The 20,515-nt window shown below is 42.5% G+C and overlaps 1 protein-coding gene across 3 annotated transcripts in view; it reads left to right on the forward strand.

Moving 5' to 3' along the window:
- PRKCB (protein kinase C beta) overlaps positions 1-20,515 on the forward strand; it is a 386,780-nt gene that overhangs the window by 147,092 nt on the left and 219,173 nt on the right. For all 3 annotated transcript variants that reach the window (XM_002826246.5, XM_024233705.3, XM_054533655.2), the window contains exon 3: positions 6,903-6,985. In XM_002826246.5, coding sequence (XP_002826292.3) covers positions 6,903-6,985 — 83 coding nt within the window. The remainder of the gene's footprint in view (positions 1-6,902; positions 6,986-20,515) is intronic.

The following is a 20,515-nucleotide window of genomic DNA, read 5'->3' on the forward strand; positions in this document are numbered from 1 at the left end:
CTTCCCTTCCCCTTCCTTTCCCTTTCCCTTCCCTTTCCCTTCCCCTTCCCTTCCCCTTCCCTTCCCCTTCCCTTCCCCTTCCCTTTCCCTTCAGCTTCCCTTTCCCTTCGCCTTCCCTTCCCCTTCCCTTCCCTTTCCCTTCCCTTTCCCTTCCCTTTCCTTTCCCCTTCCCTTTCCCTTTCCCTTCCCCTTCCCCTTCCCTTCCCTTCCCCTTCCCCTTCCCCTTCCCTTCCCCTTCCCCTTCCCTTCCCCTTCCCTTCCCCTTCCCCTTCCCTTTCCCTTCCCCATCCCCTTCCCTTCCCTTTCCCTTTCCGTTCCCTTTCCCTTCCCCTTCCCCTTCCCTTCCCCTTCCCCTTCCCTTTCCCTTCCCCTTCCCTTCCTTTTCTCCTTCCCTTTCCCTTCCCTTCCCCTTTCCCTTTCCCTTCCCTTCCTTTTCCCCTTCCCTTTCCTTTCCCTTTCCCTTCCCCTTCCCTTCCCCTTCCCTTTCCCTTCCCTTTCCCTTCCCCTTCCCCTTCCCTTCCCCTTCCCTTTTTCCCCTTTCTCTTCCCCTTCCCTTCCCCTTCCCTTCACTTTCCCTTCCCCTTCCCTTCCGCTTCCCTTCCCTTTCCCTTCCCTTCCCTTCCCTTCCTCTTCCCCTTCCCTTCCCTTTTCCTTCCCTTTCCCTTCCCTTCCCTTTTCCTTCCCTTTCCCTTCCCTTTCCCTTCCCTTTCCCTTCCCTTTCCCTTCCCTTCCCTTTCCCTTTCCCTTTCCCTTTCCCTTTCCCTTTCCCTTTCCCTTCCCCTTCCCCTTCCCTTCTCCTTCCTTTCCCCTTTCCTTCCCCTTCTCTTCTCTTTTCTTTTTTTTCTGGAGTCAGGGTCTCACTCTGTTGCCTAGGCTGGAGTGCAGTGGTGCTAACACAGCTCACTGCAGCCTTGACTTCCCAGCCTCCCGGGTTCAAGCAATTCCCCCCACCTCAGCTTCCCAAGTAGCTGGGACCACAGGTGCACACCACCACGCCTGGCTAATTTTTAAAATTTTTTGAGATGGAGTCTTGCCATGTTGCCCAGGATGGTCTTGAACTCCTGGGCTCAAGCAATCCTCCTGCCTCGACCTCCCAAAGTGCTAGGATTATAGATGTGAGCCACTGCACTCGGCTGCAGGTGGCCTTTCTGATCTTGCCTGTAATAAGGGAGGGTGGGAGGTGGATAGAGCCTGAGACATCTTTTTCATTCTCTGCTGGAGCTGAGTAGCAAGTTCCCCTTTTAAACAGGCCATGTGTGCAGTCCCCTACCTGGCCGTCAGACATTTTCATTGCTCACCTGGCCCCTAGGCATTTGAGTTTCAGACCCCATTTTGTAGTTCTAGTAAAGCCTTGCTATAGACTGGGGTCAGAGGGCTGCAGGCTTTCAACATTTGTAGAGCAAGGAGTTATTGAATAAATTATGAAGCATCGGGAGATTCTGGGCTCTTAGCTGGGTACCTGTTTGAAAGTAGGGTCTAGTACATTTTTTTCAGTAGCTCAGTAAATGTTGCCTCTTCTTAAAAAAACAAAAAACAAAAAACAAAAACTGGTCTTACTCTGAATTTGCCAAATAGAAATGAGGGGGCATTTATTTGTGTCACAAAAGGATTTGATTTCTTTAAATAGGCAGCGCTATTTTCTTCAAAGTGTTTTTGTTAATGGGAGATTTGATTTGCACAACTTTTCAGAAATACACTGTGTAAAGGAATTACCTGCACCAGAAGCTCATGAGGTTTTTCAAAGTCTGTTCTCAGCTTCTCTGCACATCATGCTGGGGTTCACTTGGCCTATTGATTCTGCCTCAGTGGGGATGGACTATTCATTTCTGTGGGTAATTGGAAGGCTACCTAAAGTGACCTTGTCAATGATTGGATTGACAAATATCCAGACTGGTGGAATGTCAGGGGATCAGCCAGGAGCTACATCTACCATGAAGTTGGTTATGTTTTCTCCTTTTTCTATGACTGATAATATTCATTTTCTGGTTCATTCATTCATCAAACATTTATGTACTGAATATCAATTATGTGCCAGGAATTGTGGTAGACACTAGGAGACTAGAGATGAGCTATCTTTATCACCTTCTATCTCCAAAGGGGATAAAGATGAATAAGATAATAACTAATTTTTTTTTTTTTTTTTTGAGACAGAGTCTCGCTCTGTCGCTTAGGCTGGAGTGCAGTGGCGCGATCTTGGCTCACTGCAGCCTCCGCCTCCCTGGTTCCAGTGATTCTCCTGCCTCAGTCTCCTGGGTAGCTGGGATTACAGGGGCCTGCCACCACACCTGGCTAATTTTTGTATTTTTTGTAGAGAATAACTGATATTTTAGATGTTTGGAAGAAAGGTAGAATAAAGCAACTACTTGAAAATGGGGGAAAGTACTTTCCTAAATATTTCTGGGTCAAAGAATAAATTAAAACTATACTAATAGACCACTTAGAAACTTGATACAATGATGGGACTAAATATAAAACATAGGATGCAGCCAAAACTGTACTTAAAATAGGGTTTTTAGCCATAACATCTTTAAATGTTTAATGAAGAGGAATGGGAATAAATTAATTGAGCAGTCAATTCAGAAGCTTTAAAAAGAACAGTGGATAATATTAGCTGACATTTGTAGAATAGTCATGATATGGTTGGCGTGGTTCTGAGCATGGAATAACTCATTTAGTTCTGACAACACCACTGTGATATGGGTCCTATTGTCACTGTCATTTTCCAGAGAGGAAACTGAAGTACAGGAAGATGAGGTAGTGTACCTAGTCTAAGAGTTTGCAAATGATAGACACAGGATATACACCTGGTCATCAGACTCCAGAATTCACATTTTCAACCAATAAGTGATACAAATACAAGTAAGCAATACAATCACAGACACACAGAACAAAAAAAGTTAAAGTAGCAATTAATAAAGTAGAATAAAACCAGGTAGAGCTGATAAATATAATCATAATCTGCTTTAACATGATAGAATGATAAAAATAGACAAGAAAGAACAAAAACTTATGGAAAAAAAAATAAGGAGAAACTACCTAACAATGCAATATGAAGAAAGAAAGAAAGAGAAAAGGTGTAATATCATCCCAGATAAGATGCTACAATTTAAACATGTTGAGAAGAACACTGTGGATAATTTCCAAGGAAAATATAACTTCCAAAAATTAGTTTGAGTAGAGGTGGAAAACTTTCCTGTGTGGTTGAAGTGTAGAGAGGGAGAGGGAGGTGAAGCTGGGGAAAGCTCAGGGATGGGGCGAGACTATGCTGTCATCCCTTTACTTTCATGTTGAATAAAAGGGGAAGTTAAACATGGAACTATGAAAAGGGGAAAAGAGAGAATAATAAAAATATTATTTGGGGTAATATGGTTTTCTATCTGGAAAACTCAAAGGAAGCAACTAAAACTCCACAAAAGCTATTTGAGTTTTTTAAAAAATGCTTTAAAATAAATATGCTAACAATCTATTGCTTTCCTATTGTTTTTGTTTGTTTGTTTGTTTTGTGTTTTGAGATGGAGTCTCACTCTGTTGCCCAGGCTGGAGTGTAGTGGCGTGATATTGGCTCACTTCAACCTCCGCCTCCTGGGTTCAAGCAATCTCCTGCCTCAGCCTTCCGAGTAGCTGGGACTACTACAGGCACCTACCACCACACCCAGCTAATTTTTTTTGTATTTTTAGTAGAGACGGGGTTTCACCATGTTGGCTAGGCTGGTCTCGAACTCCTGGCCTCAAGTGATCTGCCTGCCTCAGCCTCCCGAAGTGCTGGGATTACAGGCGTGAACCACTGCACACAGCTATTTGCTTTCCTATTTTTAAACAATGACCAGTTGGGAAACAAAGTGAAGACATGTCAAATTTACAATAGCATATAAAAGAATCCCTTAGATGATGCTAAAGGGAAAATGTGTAGGACTTCTATGGAGAAAATAAGAGTTCAACAAGGGGACAATCATTTCCTGATGGAAAGACTCATTGTTGTCAAGGCATCAATTATCTTGAATTTAATTTCTAAATTTAACACAATTTCAATCAAAGTCCCAATCATTTTGTGGAGGCTGGGGGTTGACTGAATACAATCCCGATAAAAATTCCATTGGTATTTTTAAAATCTTGATAAATTGATTCTAAAGTTTACTTGGAAGAATAAATATGCAGTGATAGCCAAGAAAATGTTGAAAATAAGGATAATGAGGGAGGACTTGCCCTGCCAAGATATAACATATTACAGAGCTACTATAATTAAAGCCCATATTGCTATACTAGAAGACAGATCAGTGGCACAGAATAGAAGGCCCAAAGACAGACCCCAGTATATATAATTATTAAACATATAATAAAGTTGGCATTTGAAGTCAGTGGGGAAAGGATGAATTATTCAATAAAGGATGCTGGGACAATTGGTTACCTCTTTGGAAAAAAATGGCAAATTGGATTCCCATTTCACATCAGATTCCAAGAAATTACACATGGATCAAAGAGTTTAAAGTGGAAATGATGCCATATAAAAGTACAAAAAAACTCCAAAGAGTAATATTTATATGACCTTGGAGCATGAAGAAGGCTGTTTGAGGTGTACCTGGACTGTCTTTCTTTGTCCAGTTTTCCCTTTTAGTGGTTTAAAAGGAATACATAGTAGTTTTTATATTTTTATTTATTTATTTATTTTTGAAACAGGGTCTCATTAGGTCACCCAGGCTGGAGTGCAGTGGTGCAGTCATGGCTCACTGCAGCCCCAACTTCCTGGGCTCAAGCGATCCTCCCACCTCAGCCTCCGGAGTAGCTGGACTGCAGGCATGCACCACCATGTCTGACTAATCTTTTATTTTTTGTAGAGATGGGTCTCACTATGTTGCACAGGTTGGTCTTAAACTCCTGGGCTCAAGTCATCCTCCTGCTTTGGCATCCCAAAGTGCTGGGATTACAGATGTGAGCCACCACACCCGGTTTCTATTCTTATTTTTAATCTTTAATTGTTAACACGTATATTTAAACTTATAATGTCCTATATGCAATTTCTGAATATCTATAATCTTTTGAGGAATATAAGACTCAGCACATTTTAATCTTGTAACCCTCCTGCAACTCCCATTTCTTATGACTTGGGTTTTCTCTACTTCTCTATCTCTTCCTCTGCTGAAAACTTTCCATATTATGGAAAAAGTTAAACATATATAAAACTAACAGATTAGTATAATGCATCCTCGTGTGTGCATCACCCAGTTCAATAATGACCCATCATGATCAATTTCTTTTTCATCTGTAATCCTCCCCTTTCTATCCCCACCTTGGCATACTGAATTATTGTAAATTATTTTATCCATAAAGATTTTAAGGTATCCTCAAAGATAAGGATTCTATAACCAAAAAAAAAAGCAAGACCATTATCACACCAAATATTTTTAATTCCCTAATATCAGTAACAATAATTCCCTAATGTCATCAGAAAGTGAGTATATCCATTTCCCTGATTGCCTTATAATTTTTTAAACTATTGGTTTTTTCCAGTTAGAATCCAAATAAGGTCCACATGTTAAATTTAGTTGATATCGGTTGATAGGTGCAGCAAATCCCCATGGCACATGTATACCTGTGTAACAAACCTGAACATTCTGCATGTGTATCCCAGAACTTAAAGTAAAATAAAAAAAAATTTAGTTGATATGTTTCTTAAATTCCTTTGAAAATATACGTTTCTCATCTTATTTTCTCCCCACTTGCAGTCCTCTCTTGTAGTTTATTTGTTGAAGATACCATATTCGTTGCCTTGTAGTTTTCTACATTCTGGGTATTTGGTTGGGGTGGGGGGCGGGTGTGTTTGCTGATCGCATCCCTGTGGTGTCATTTAATATGTTCCTCTGTCACTTGTATTTTCTGTAAATCTGTAGTTGCATCAAGAGACTTGAACCAATCATGTTTGATTATTTGACAAGTGTACTTCATAGGTAGTGAAGTGAGCTGTCCTCTGTAGGCCAGTGGTATCTTTTTGTGACCTTGGCAACCATAGATGATTGTCACCTAGACTCATTGTGTCGCTAGGGATGGCCTTGAGGTTTCCTGTTATATTTTCATTTACTAAGCATGCACTTTAGAAAGGCTCTGAGCTGCTCCCTGAAGCATGGCACCCATCCTCCAGAAACCTGCAGTCTAGAGGTTGTGAAAGAAGATTTGAACACCAAGACTGTAAAAGATGATTTGAACAACAACAACAACAAAAAACAGTTTTATTTTGTATACATTCTTTCATTGTACCTCCCCCAGAGGGATATAACCTCCAAATAGGGGAGCCATACCATAGATGCATTAAATTCACACCAATTCAAATATGTGTATATATGTATTTGCTTGCAGACTACTAAAGTGACAGTGTAAACGTTGCTGCCTATTTTTCCCACTTTTCTATTAGAATGACATTGCTTTTGGTGAGATGGGGCCATGAGTCCACCATCCTGTTCCCTCTGTTTCCACATGACCCTCATCGTATGAACACCTCTCTTAAGTGTGATTCTAAGATTTAAAGTTACATATTTCTTATGCATTATGCACCTAAACACAAGCCAACTACTTCATCTGGCACCTGATCCAAGAAACAACATTCTGTTCCAAAACCAATAGAAGACAAGGCGCTTTAAGGGATCTTCAAGGGAGTGTAATTTTGAGCATATGGAATCTTTCTAACCCTAGCTAACTATAGAAGTTTAACTCCTATGCAAGATGAAGCATCTATGTTCCCAAGAGTTTGACTTCAGCAAAGGATATGCTGCAGAAGCTGACATTGTTTATTTTGGCATAAAGGCTTTACTTGTTGGTGAAGTTCAAGTTTAATGATCTCTTCCTCCCTTTCTCTCTTCCTCCTCTCCGCTTTCCTTCTTCCCTTCCTCCCACCCTGATTTTCTCTTTTGCAGTTTGCTGCTTTGTGGTGCACAAGCGGTGCCATGAATTTGTCACATTCTCCTGCCCTGGCGCTGACAAGGGTCCAGCCTCTGATGTAAGTAATGGACATTGATCACTTTTCTCTGTCCACAGTTAATGCTGCCTTGTGATTAAATGTGAGTGAGCATGCTTAGACGAGTAAGTGCAGAAGATCTCACTCTAAGGCATGTGGTGGTCCCTATAGCTTTCGAGACAGTTTTCCTTTAGTGGAAAACAAAACGAAACAAAACATTTTGAGAGGGGGCGTGGCTGGATAGGAAACCAGCTAGTTTGTCTACTATGATTTTGCTAATGTCTTCACTTTGAGAGCTGGAGCGCGGAGGGTGATAGGCAGGGGCCTACTTGGTAGTGTGGCTGCAAAAAGGTAGTTTCGGTGGTACTTTGCAGTGCATGTTATGGCACTTTGTTAGGGTGTTCTTTCTTTTGTTATTATTATTATTATTTTTTTGAGATGGAGTCTTGCTCTATTGCCCAGGCTGGAGTGCAGTGGAGCAATCTCAGCTCACTGCAAGCTCCGCCTCCTGGGTTCATGCCATTCTCCTGCCTCAGCCTCCCGAGGAGCTGGGACTACAGCCACCTGCCACTATGCCCGGCTAATTTTTTGTTTTGTATTTTTGGTAGAGACGGGGTTTCACCGTGTTAGCCAGGATGGTCTCAATCTCCTGACCTTGTGATCCACCCGCCTCAGCCTCCCAAAGTGCTGGGATTACAGGTGTGAGTCACTGTGCCCGGCCTATTATTATTATTATTATTTAAGAGTGTTGCCCAGGCTGGTCTCAAATTCCTGGGCTCAAGCAATCCTCCTGCCTTGGCCTCCCAAAGTGTTGGGATTCCAGGCGTGAGCCAGTGCACCCTGCTTGTTAAGGTGTTCTTAATATCAGGGCCCAGGAATGAGGAGGAAATGAATTTATCCTGCTACCATGAATCTCAAAGTATGACCACTGCTAGTGGGAGAAGAGATGCTTGTAGGTAAAATGTGCAAAAAATTTTTGTTTTAATCATTATAAATGTAGTTTAATGTGGATTGGGAAAAACATATCTAGTGGTGGTTTTGCATTTATGATAAGGATATAGAATTTCCTACCTAAGTAAAGATTTTTAGGTTAAACAAAAGATAAACTGATTTGAGGACAATATTAAGTGAATGACAGTATGGGTGATATAAGGATATGGCAAAAGTTTTGGTACAAATATGTTTAAAGTTTAGGCTATGTTGTTGATTGGCCTACCCAGCAGCCATTCACAGCCTTCATCCTTCTGGCAGAGGCTACCTTTCATGCTGGAAGCTAAAAATGCCTGCTACTTGCTTTCCCCGGCTCTCTTGTAGCTGCTGAATGAGGATGTGACCCAATCCTGCTAATGGGAACTGAGGGGAAGACCTGGGAAAGAGTCCAGGAAAGATTTTTCCTTTCTGATAAGAGAGAGACACCCCTTCCCTTGTCCTCTTGGGCATTTTTGTACAGGGATATAATGCTTGGAGTTGTGGCAGCCCCTTTGGGTCAATGAGGGACACATTGCCGACATCCTGAGCATGGCAGAGCGGAAAACTTAAAAGAACCGTGGGTCCATGATGATGCTGATGAGCTGTTGATACCACTCACAGTCCTTTTATCCCCAAGCTGGATAGATGGGATAAGAAGCTTTTTTTTTGGCCAGGCGCGGTGGCTCACGCCTGTAATCCCAGCACTTTGGGAGGCTGAGGCGGGCAGATCACAAGGTCAGGAGATCGAGACCATCCTGGCTAACATGGTGAAACCCCGTCTCTACTAAAAATACAAAAAATTAGCCAGGCTTGGCGGTGGGCACCTGTAGTCTCAGCTCCTCGGGAGGCTGAGGCAGGAGAATGGCGTGAACCTGGGAGGCGGAGCTTGCAGTAAGCGGAGATCATGTCACTGCACTCCAGCCTGGGCTACAAAGTGAGACTCTGTCTCAAAAAAAAAAAAAGAAGCTTTCTTTTTTTTTTTTTTTTTAAGCAAAGTCTTACTGTTTGAAGCCTTCTTTTTCATTTTTGTTTTTTTCTCTTTTGAGACAGAATCTTGCTCTGTTGCCCAGGCCAGAGTGTGGTGGCATGATCATGTCTCACTCACTGCAGCTTAACCTCCCTGGCTCAAGCAACCCTCCCACCTCAGCCTCCCAAGTAGCTGGGCCTACAAGTGCATGCCACCACACCTGGCTAGTTTTTTATTTGTTTGTAAAGATTGGTTTTCCCTGTGTTGCTCAGGCTGGTCTCGAATTCCTGGGCTGAAGCCCTCCTCCTACCTCGGCCTCCCAAAGTGCTGGAATTACAGGCATGAGTCACCGTGCCTGACCCTGGGGGCATTCTTTTACATGCAGCTGAAACTGTCCTAGCTGAGAAGGCTTTCCACCACGCACAGTCTTTCATTGCCCAGTAATGAACTGCATTCAGCATACCCCAATGCAGCCATCACCCCTAGTTCTCTTACTTTGTTTCTGCTTTGATTCCCCTTCTTGAAATTTCTCCCATTGGCTTTGTCTCCATTACTGGTTCTGTTACCTACTTAGACTTGACAGCTGACAGCTTGCCCAAAGTGAGTAGTGACTATCTTCTGTCATTGAATTTCTTTAGCTCCTGCTGGTCTTCTGCAAATGGTCATCTGCCAATTTGCTGCAAACTGGGGTGGGAGTTTGTGGGGGGGGAGGGCATATCTGTTGCCACAGCAACACAAAGATGCTGGAGCATATGTTGGATATTCTTTGCTTGGAAAATGTGGTAATTGAGGTTAAGAACTCCAAGAAACATGGAACAACCAAAGTCCTTGAAAATCTGTTTGCAAAGACAAAGTTTGAGACTGTTTGTCATGTTCTCTCAGATCCTATGCCCTAGCCCTTGTAGTGCAATTTCTTCTCTCCTCCCTAGCAAAACAGGCAGGGGAGTTTGGGGAGACTGCCCTACTCAGTATGCAGCTCTGAGTGTTCATGCAGACTGAAACTTGATACTCAACTTGCAGCCAAGAAGATGGTGTTTCCCATATTCTATCTATCTGCTGAATGTTTCTGTTGCCTAAGACAGAAACTCAGCTCAAACTGACTTACATGAAAAGGAAAATTTTCGGTCCTTGAAATTGAAAAGGCCTAAGGGTTGACCTGGCTCCAAGCACAGTGAATCAAAGTTCTAAATAATGTCCTCAAGAACCTGTTTCTCCCTTTCTTGGCTTAGCCTTTGTCTGTGTTGATTTTATTTTCAGGAAGGCTTGTCTCCTATGTGAGCATGGTGGCTGCAACACCTTTAATCTTATATCTTATTAGTGCTGCAGTGCAGTAACAAGAGCTAAAGTCTCATTAGACCATGAATCACATATTGCCAGAAGAATGGGTTATGCTGATTGGCCAGGCCTGGGTATATGCTGCTGTGGTGTGAATGTTTTGTTTCTCCAAACTTATATCCTGAAATCCTAACACCCAAGGTATGGTGTTAGAAGGTGGGCCCCTTGGGAGGTGGTCAGTTCATGGGGGAAGAGCCCTCATAAATGAGATAGTGCCCCTATAAAAAAGACCCCAGAGATATCCCTCACCCCTTCTACCATGTGAGGTTGCAACTAGAAGACAGTTGTGTACGAGAAAGTGAGCTCTCACCAGAGACTGAATCTTCCAGTGCCTTGATCTTGTACTTTCTAGCCTCCAGAACTGTGATGAATAAGTTTATCATTTAAAAACCACTCAGGTTTTGGTATTTTGTTACAGCAGCCAGAAGGGACTAGGACAAAAAATTTTGGTACTAAGAGTGTATAGAGGAACAAAATTTTAAGGATGGTTTTTCTGAATTGGTTTTGGGGATTTGGCAATTGGCTGCCAAATCTGATTAGATTTAAGACTGCTAATTACCCTATTTCTAGTAGTAAAGAGAGCCTGGATAGTCCATGGCATGATCTGCTTATAGAGATACACAAATCATCTGCATTGGATACTCCTAATCAACCATTTATAAGAAGCAAGGAGCCAAGTGATTCGATATATGATACCCAAACACTTTTGGAAAACTAAGGCATATAATGACTTGCTCCTAATGTCGCTGGACAAAGTGGAGAAAGAAAAAGATGAGCTCAGGGATTTGAATTCCCAGCTCGAAGTGTTTCATAAACGATCTAAGAGCTTCTAGGTGTACCCTGAAGGAGAGCCTTCTAGCCTGTAGCTGCAGGGCTGAAATTTCTGAAAATTAAATGCACAACCTCATCCTGCAATTGACTGAATTACAAAGCAAATTGGACTCCCAGCCACACAGGGTGTCTGCTGTAAAAGCAAGGGCAAGGGCATTGATCAGAAAAGAATGGGATCCCATAAGGTGGGAAGACTCTGATGAAGACCCTGATGAAGCTGGAGACATTGAGCCCCTAAATTCTGACAAGTCTTTTTTACCAGTGGAAGTGGCCTCCTTACCTCCAGCAAAAGTGCCATCCCCACTCAGGGTGGCATTGGCCTTTCCACCTTGTCTAAGGGAACTAACCCTGCATTGCCCTAGGAAACAGTAATGGCTTTCCCTGAGGCAGTTGCCATGCCAGGCAATGCTGATTGTTCTCAGCACCCAATCCCACCACCCCTTCAAGTCCTAGCAGGCTTCTAAAGATGAGATGCACAGTGTGACCCACGGGGAGGTATGCTATACCCCAAAAGAACTATTTGAGTTTTCTAATTTATACAAGTAGAACCATAGGGAATATGCATAGGAATGATATTAAGGGGGTAGGATAATGGTGGAAGTAACATGAAGTTGGATCAGGCTGAATTTATTGATAGAAGTTCACTAAGCAGAGATTCTGAATGTAATGTTCCAGCTTAAGGAGTTAGGAAGGGCTCTAACAGTTTAGCTGGTTGGCTGAAACATGGATTAAAAGATGGCCTATCATGAGTGAGTTGGAGATGCCTGACCTCCCCTGGTTTAATGTAGAGGAAAGGATTCAAAGGCTTAGGGAGATTAGAATGCTAGAGTGGATTTGTCATTTAATACCTGCTCACCCATGCTGGGAAGGTCAGACATACCTTTAAGAAAGGTATGTCTCTCTCAGTACTTTGAGAAATAAATTTGTGAGGGGAGCCCCAGCATCCTTTAAGAGTTCTGTGATCCCTCTTCTCTATAGACCAAACCTTACTATGGGAACCACAGCCACTTAATTGGAAAACTTAAATGCAATGGGAATAATTGGGTCCTGGAATATCAGGGGCCATTTTGTGGCACTCAACTGTTAAAGGCAAGGTGGGTGCAGTTACCTTAATGGATCGCAGAGTTAAAACAACAATCAGAATAGCCTGACTCATGCAGACCTATGGCACTGCCTAATCATGGTGTTGCTAGAAGTGAAATAGGTGGGAAGCCTACTAAATTCTTACTTGATCTGTATAAGCAGAAAAATTCTAGGTGAAGTGAACAGAAGTCTAACTCGAATCATAAAAATAGAGAATCATAGCCCCTCAATCCATTCCCAGACTTGAGCCAGTTTATAGACCCAGAACCTTTTGAATGAAAGGGAGGTAAAGTTTCCTTGAGAAAGCGATTATACTGCTAAAAGTTTATCCTGTTAATCTTTCTCCCAGCCTTCCCCAAAGGGACCTACTGCTTTTTATGAGGATAACTGTGCACTAGAGAAAAGGAAATGATCAGACCATTTGGGGACTACTGAACACTAGTTCTGAACTGACACTGATTCTAGGAGACCTAAAATGTCACTTGGCCCTCCAGTCAGAATAGGGGCTTATGGTAGTCAGGTGATCAATGGAATTTTAGCTCAGGTCTGTCTTGCAGTGGATCCAGTGGGTCCCCAAACCCATCCTGCAGTTATTTCCCCAGTTCCAGAATGGATAATTAGAATAGACATACTTAGCAGCTGGCGAATCCCCATACTGGTTCTTTGACCTGTAAAGTGAGGCCTACTATGATGGGCGAAGCCAAGAGGAAGCCATTAGAACTGCCCAAACCTAGGAAAACAGCCAACCAAGAGCAATACTACATCCTTAGAGGGAGAGCAGAGATCAGTGCCATTATCAATGACTTGAAAGACACAGAGGTAGTGATTCCCACAATATCCCTCATTCAGCTCTCTTATTTGGCTTCTGCAGAAGACAGATGAATCTAGAAGAATGTCAGTGGATAATCATAAGCTTAACCAAGTGATCACTCCAAGTGTAGCTGCTGTATCAAATATGGTTTCATTGGTTGAGCAAATTAATACATCCTCTGGTAGCTAGTATGTAGCTATTGATTTATTAAATGACTTTTTCTCCATCTCTGTCCATAAGACCCACCAGAGCAGTTTTATTGCAGCTGGTAAGGCTAGCAATACACCTTCACTGTCCTACTTCAGGGGTATTTCAACTCTTCAGTCCTATGTCATAATTTAGTTTGCAGGGATCTTGATCATTTTTCCTTCCACAAGCTATGAATATGGTCCTTTACATTGATGACATTATGCTGATTTGTCCTAGTGAATGAGAAGTAGCAACTACTCTAGACATTGGTAAGACATTTGTGTGTTAGAGGATGGGAAATAAATCCAACTAAAATTTAGAGACCTTCTTCTTCAGTGAAATTTCTAGGGGTCAGTGGTGTGTGGCATGTTAAGATACCCCTTCTAATGTGAAGGATAAGTTGCTGCATCTGGACCCTTCTACATCTGAGAAAGAGACAGATGGCCTACTTGGATTTTGGAGGCAATACATTCCTCATTTGAGTGTGTTATGCTGGCCTACTTACCAAGGGACCCCAAGAGCTTCTGGTTTTCAGTAGGGCCCAGAACAGTAGAAGGCTCTGCAACAGGTCCAGACTGCTGTGCAAGCTGCTTTGCCACTTGGGCCATATGACCCAGCAAATCCAGTGGTGGTTGGTTAGTGGCAGAGAAGATACTGTGTGGGGCCTTTGGCAAGCCTCTATAGGTGAATTGCAGCACAAGCATTTAAGATTTTGGAATATGGTCCTGCCATAATCCACGGATAACTAGTTTCCTATTAAGAGACAGCTCTTGGCCTGCTACTAGGCCTTCGTGGAAACTGACGATTTGACCATGGGCCACTAAATTGCCATATGACCTGAATTGTTCTTCATTAACTGGGTCTCATCTAAACCACCGAGCCATAAAGTTGGTCACGCACAGCAGCACTTCATCATCAAATGGAAGTGGTATGTATGTGATCAAGCCTGGGCAGGCTCTAAAGGCACAAGCACGATACATGAAGAAATGGCCTGGATGCCCATGCCCCCCACTCTTGCTACCCTGCCTTCTCTCTCCCAACTTGCACCTTTGGGCTCATGAGGAGTTAGTTCCCTATGATCAGTTGACAGAGGAAGAGAAGACTAGGACCCAGTTTACAGATGTTTCTGCACAGTGTGCAGACACCACCCAGAAATGGACAGCTACAGCACTGTAGTCACTTCAGGACATCCCTGAGGGACAATAGTGAAGGGAAATCTTCTTGGTGGGCAGAACTTTGAGCAGTGCACCTGGTTGTGCACTTTGCTTGGGAGGAGAAGTGGCCATACATGTGACTATATCCTGATTCATGGGCTGTAGCCAATTATTTGACTGGATGGGCAGGGACTTGGAAGGAATATGATTGAAAAAATTGGTGACAAAAAAGTGTGGGGATGAGGTGTGTGGATAGACATCTCTGAGTGGGCAATAAACATGAAAATATTTGTGTCCCAGGTGAATGCTTTCCAAAGGGTGACCTCAGCAGAGGAGGATTTTAATAATTGAGGGGATAGAATGACCCGTTATTTGGATACCAGGCAGCCTCTTTCCCCAGACACCCTGTCATCACACAATGGGCTCATGAACAAAGTGGCTGTGGTGGCAGGGATGGAGGTTATGCATGGGCTCAGCAGCATAGACTTCCACTCACCAAGGCTGACCTGGCTATGGCCACCGCTGAGTGCTCAATCTGCCAGCAGCAGAGACCAACACCAAGTTCCTGATATGGCACCATGCCTAGGGGTTATCAGCCAGCTACCTGGCGGCAGGTTGATTACATTGGACCCCTTCCATTATGGAAGAGGCAGCATTTTATCCTTATGGAAATAGACATGCTGGATACAGATTTGCCTTCCCTGCATACACTGCTTCTATTGAAACTGCCATTCATGGACTTAGAGCATGCTTTATTCACCGTTATGAAATTCCACACAGCATTGTGTCTGATCAAAGAAATCACTTCAAAGCCAAAGAGGTGGGCAGTGAACTCACACTCATGGAATTCACTGGTCTTACCATGTTCCCCATCATTCTGAAGCAGCTGGCTTGATAGAATGGTGGAATGGCCTTTTGAAGACTCAGTTATGTTGTCAGCTAGGTAGCAACGCCTTGCATGCCTGGGCAAGATTCTCTAGAAGGCTATATATGCTGCGAATCAGCATCTAGTATATGGTGCTTTTTCTCTGATAGCCAGAAATTTATGGATCTGGGAATCAAGGAAGTGGAATGGGAGTGGTACCACTCATTATTACCCCTAGTAATTTTACCACCAGCAAAACTTTTGCTTTCTTTTCCCATGATTTATGCTCTCCTGGCATGGAGGTCTCAGTTCCAGAGGGAGGAATACTTCCAGCAGGAGACAGAAAAATGATTCTATTGATAGTTAAGACTGCCACCCAGCCACTTTGGGGTTCCCATGCCTCTGAGTTAACAGGCCAAGAAGGAAGTTATGAAGTTGGCTGGAGTGATTGATCTGGACTACTAAGGGGAAATTGGACACTACTCTACAATGGAGAAAAGGAAAAATGTGTCTGGATACAGGAGATCCCTAAAGGCATCTCTTAGTGTTACCATGGCCTATGATTAAGATCAATGAAAAACCACAACAACTCAATACAGGCAAAACTATGAATGGCCCAGACCTTTTAAGAATGAAGGTTTGGGTCACCCTGCCAGGTAAGGAACCACCACCAGCTGAGGTGCCCACTGAAGGTAAAGCGAATACAGAATAGGTAACAGAAGAAAGTAGTTACAAATACCAGCTATGACCATGTGACCAGTTACAAAAACAAGGACTGTGATTGGCATGATTATTGGCATTATTTTGTTATGGATATGTTTGTGTGTATATATACATATGGTAAGCAAATATCTTTGTTTTCTTTGCTCTTTTAGTTCTTTATCATGTAACGTAAGGTGTATTGACTTTATATCAGTATTTAAGTATTGTTAATTTTATGTCTTAGTATTTAAGTTATAGGATACCAGGACAAGAGGAATCATTACTCAAGGACTTCATCTCCTTTTCTGGGGAGGGGTTTATTGCATTTTCAGTTGTACAAAGTCTAATTGTATCACATCAGGTGGAATTATATCCTTGTTATTCTTTATTTGGCGGTTCTTTGTTTAAGAAGGTGTGTATGGATGCCAAGTTGAGAAAGGGTGGACTTGTGATGGTTAATTTTGCACATGCAGTTAACCTTGACTGGGCTAAGGGGTACCCAGATAGCTGGTAATACATGATTTCTGGGCATGTCTGTGAGGGTGTTTTCAGAAGAAATTATCATTTGAATCAGTAGACTGAGTAGAAAAATTGCCTTCATTGACATAGGCAGGCACCATCTAATCTGTTGAGGACTCAAATAGAACAAAAAGGCAGAGGAAGGATAAATTCACTCTCTCTTTTTGAGCTGGAACATTAATTTTTTCCCGCCTTTGGGTGTTGGTGCTCCAGGTTCTCAGTCCTTCAGACCTGGACCAGGACCTACTCCATTGGCACCTATGGTTCTCAGGTCTTTGGGCTCAGATTTCAAACATTGGGTTAAACTATACCCCTGGCTTTCTTGGTTCTCTAGCTTGCAGACGGAAGACTGTAGGACTTCTTGGCTTCCATAATTATGTACACCAATTCATGTTATTGGTTTTTTTCCTCTGGAGAACCCTGACTAATACGTTGTGCCTACACCTGTAGATGAGGGCCTGAGTGCCCATTCCATGGATTGAGGGTGGGGAAGAGGTAGTTTCTCTGAGGAAAGCTAGAGAAACAGTATCGTGTCCTGGTTAAAATCACAGATTATGGAGCCAGCATTCCTAGCCTCAGATCTGTGTGACCTTGGACGAATTACTGAAATCCATTTATGCCTTAGATTCCTCAGCTAAAAAATGAGTAAAATAATAGTTTCTACTTGATAGCATTGTTATGAGTATCAAATACATAGATATCTGTAAAAGCACTTAGGACAGTGTCTGGTGCATGGCAAGAGCTATGTATGTGATGATGATGATGATGACAATGACAATGAATAACAGTGCACACATGCTGGGCAGCCAGCAAGGACAGGTGTCTTGTCAGACAGACCAGGAAAGGGTGAAGAATGAGCAGGTTCTCTGTCTGCCATCTGGCAGTCCTTCCTAGAAGTGTGGAGGCTCTGTAAGTGGCATAAGACCCCTCTCTGTATGAATGAAGGAGTGCAGCCATTCATTGCCTTGAGCATGAGGAGAGCAGGAAGTACTCCCTGCAGCCAGCATGCATAGGATTTGGCAGCCTACCTGAAATGATTCTATCTCTGGATACGGTTCCAAAAAGGTCGGTTGGCACCAAGGATGATGAGTTAGTCCAGACACTTGAACTGGCTTGACTCAGTTCATTGACCTTTTTCTGCTCATGGTTGGAGGCATGATTAAAGACCTAGCCACACCTGCTTGCCCACCTGGCCAGACTCTCCTTTAGCTGCCCCTGATACTCATGCAGGTATGGAGGGGTGCCCTCTCCTTCTGCATGACCTTGGAGGAACTGGTGTGCAGCAAGTTCATGAAGCAGAAACACACAGGCGGTGACCTTGGACAAGGCTCCATCCACGATAAAGGATGTGCTTGGATGCATCCTCTACCCTCTGCTATTCCAAGCCCAGTCTGAGCCAGGCAATATTATGGATATTAGTAGAGCTTTGTGCTGTTGGCATTATCCTACAGATATGTTCACATCATATCACATTGAGGCAATTTTATGAACCAGGCACTGTCCCGTGAACCTAGCTACTGAGCCAACCATTCAATACCAATGAGAATAGACAACATTTATGGGCACTCACCATTGGAGGACCACAAAGTGTGGCAGATACTGCTGGTCACCACAGTCATCCTTCTTGATCTCACCAGATAGGAAATCCTCAATTCATCTGTCTCTTGTACCTCTTAGAGAGCCCAGGTCTCTGGTACTGTCATAAGCATTACTTATGGACATTATAGGTTATTCAGCACTCGGAATACTGACGACATACACAGCCTCCTGTGACATCTCAGAACAAGAAACAGAGGAGTTGTCTCTGAGGGTTGGGACTAGGGTGAGTCAAGTGAGGTACTTTCCCTGGGCACAGTTTAAGGGGTTCTTGTCCGTGTCTGTGGATAGTGGGTGGATGATCTAAGATGGCCCTTTTCACGTGACTGATAATGAGCAGGTTGTAGGCCTGTGTGCTTTGGCTCTCGTCCATGTGGCCTCATCCTCCATCCAACTGGCTAGCTCTGGCTTGTTCACATGGTGGTTTCCAGGCTCCATGAAGAGCAAGAGAGCATCCCTCAATGCTTTTTAAGCCTTTGTATCATGTTTGCTAATGTCCTACGAAGCTAGTCTCTGGCCAAGTCCAGATTCAAGTGGTAGAAAAATAGATTCCAGTGCCTCATTGGAGAGGAAGTATCTATGGTTAATCTATTGCAGATCCTGTTAACCCAAGAGGCCACAGCAGAACAGAACCCCTGGAGACCATCACACTGGACTTTATAAAAATCTGCATGTTATATTGTGGCTCAGAGTCGTAGATGGCCTCATCAAAAGAATGCACCTAACTTATTCCCTGCCTCAATCGCTAGTGGACTTAACCACCTCTAGCTACAAGTGGTTAATGTGGCAGTTTATTGATCATGTCAATGGTGGTTAAGAGTATGGACTCTGAAATCAGACATACCTGAATTTGAGTCCTGATTCTGCCCAGATACTCTTTAGGAAAACTTGGGCATGTCGTTCGACTTCTCTATGCCCTGGTTTCCTTATATGTAAAATAGGATGTTAGTACCAACCACATAGGTTTATAGTGATAATTTTAAAAATATTTAAAATGAGAAAGAGTTCACAAACAAAAGACAAATGAATTTCAAAGCCCTTACATGAAAGCACTTGGCACAGTGCATAGTAAGCCCTTGGTACATGTAGCTAAGGCCATTTCCATTGCTCCACCTAGGTCCATAATCAAGAATGTACTGATAATTCTCTACATTCTTCCACCCAGAGCATGCTCTTATGAGGTGATTACGGTTTCCATTTCCATTATTTCACACAAACCTCAAATTCTGTGATGCAGTGCTAAGAAAAGAACTCAAATTTTGAAGCCAGAAAATGCTGGTGTCAAATTCCGAGTGGTCTCTGCTATGTATTGCTCCAATGACCTTGGGAAAATAACTTTAAGTTCTGTGACCCTTAGTTTATATCTTTTAAATAGAGAAAATAATACCTAAATAAAGTGTTTTTTTTTTTTGTAACTATTCAATAGGAGACTGCTTGAACCACACCTAGAATAGTGTCTGGCACAAAGAAGGCACTCAATACATCGTTTTAAAATCATTATTAATGTCTGGAGGGGACTCTCCTGCTCTATAAGGGATACAGGTTACCCTCTGACTTGCCAAGAAATAATAGCTAATAATGATAGCTAACTTTATTGAACAGGGGCACTGGGCAGGCAGTACAAAAGGACTCTTTGTCTGGTTTGTCTAAAGATACTTTTTTCAACATTTTACGGCTTTAGAAATAATTTCTTATGATTTATAGTCAAGGTACTGAGTAAAACCCACTGTTAGATCCTGTGCTCTCCTAATTCCATCACTAAATCAGGTCAATTAAAGATGATAGACACTAATGTTGACCTTATCCTTTTGATCAAGTCTCACTTTGTGATAAGATAGATTAAAAATCATAAACTTGTTAAACTTGTTAAATGTTGAATATTTGATAAAACGGAAATGAAAGTATTAAATGTATGTATACATTAAAGTATGTAAATAAGTGAGAGCATGTTTGAAAATCTGGTTGAAATGGATGATTTTCTCGTAAAATTGTCAATTTTGTCTCAAAAAGAAATTGAAAACCAGAATAGGCAAATAACCGAGAAAGAAATGAAAACATTATTCAAGGACCTTTTCTTCTTGTAAAACCCCAGACAAATAAGTTTCATGGGTAAAACTTCTTAAATTTTAGAGCAATGAAGAATTTCTGTTCCTTTAAAATTGTACCTGATTACAAAGAAGAAATAAAGCTTTACAATTTTTTTTAAATGAAAGTGAGAGAAATCCAGCTCAAATTAGCAGTAGGAATAGAGGGCCCATTGAGTCCTGAGAAGGACATTGGGAATAGAGTACAAGCTTCAGGACAAGGACCTCAAAGGCTGGAACTGAAGCTCCAGTACTTGCATGATGCTTTTCCATTTTCTGCTTTATTGGTTAGTTATTTTGCTCTGTAACAAACCATTTCAAAATGTAGTGCCTTGAAGCATCAGTTATTTGTGATTTTTCATGATTGTGTGGGTTACTTGGGTGATTCTTCTGACCTGGGTTTATTTAGGTGATCCCTGCTGGGCTCTGTCATGGGTCTTGGTGAGCTAGTGGCTGGGCTGGTGCTG

Source organism: Pongo abelii, chromosome 18, assembly GCF_028885655.2.
Source record: "Pongo abelii isolate AG06213 chromosome 18, NHGRI_mPonAbe1-v2.0_pri, whole genome shotgun sequence".
NCBI classification, from domain to species: Eukaryota; Metazoa; Chordata; class Mammalia; order Primates; family Hominidae; genus Pongo; species Pongo abelii.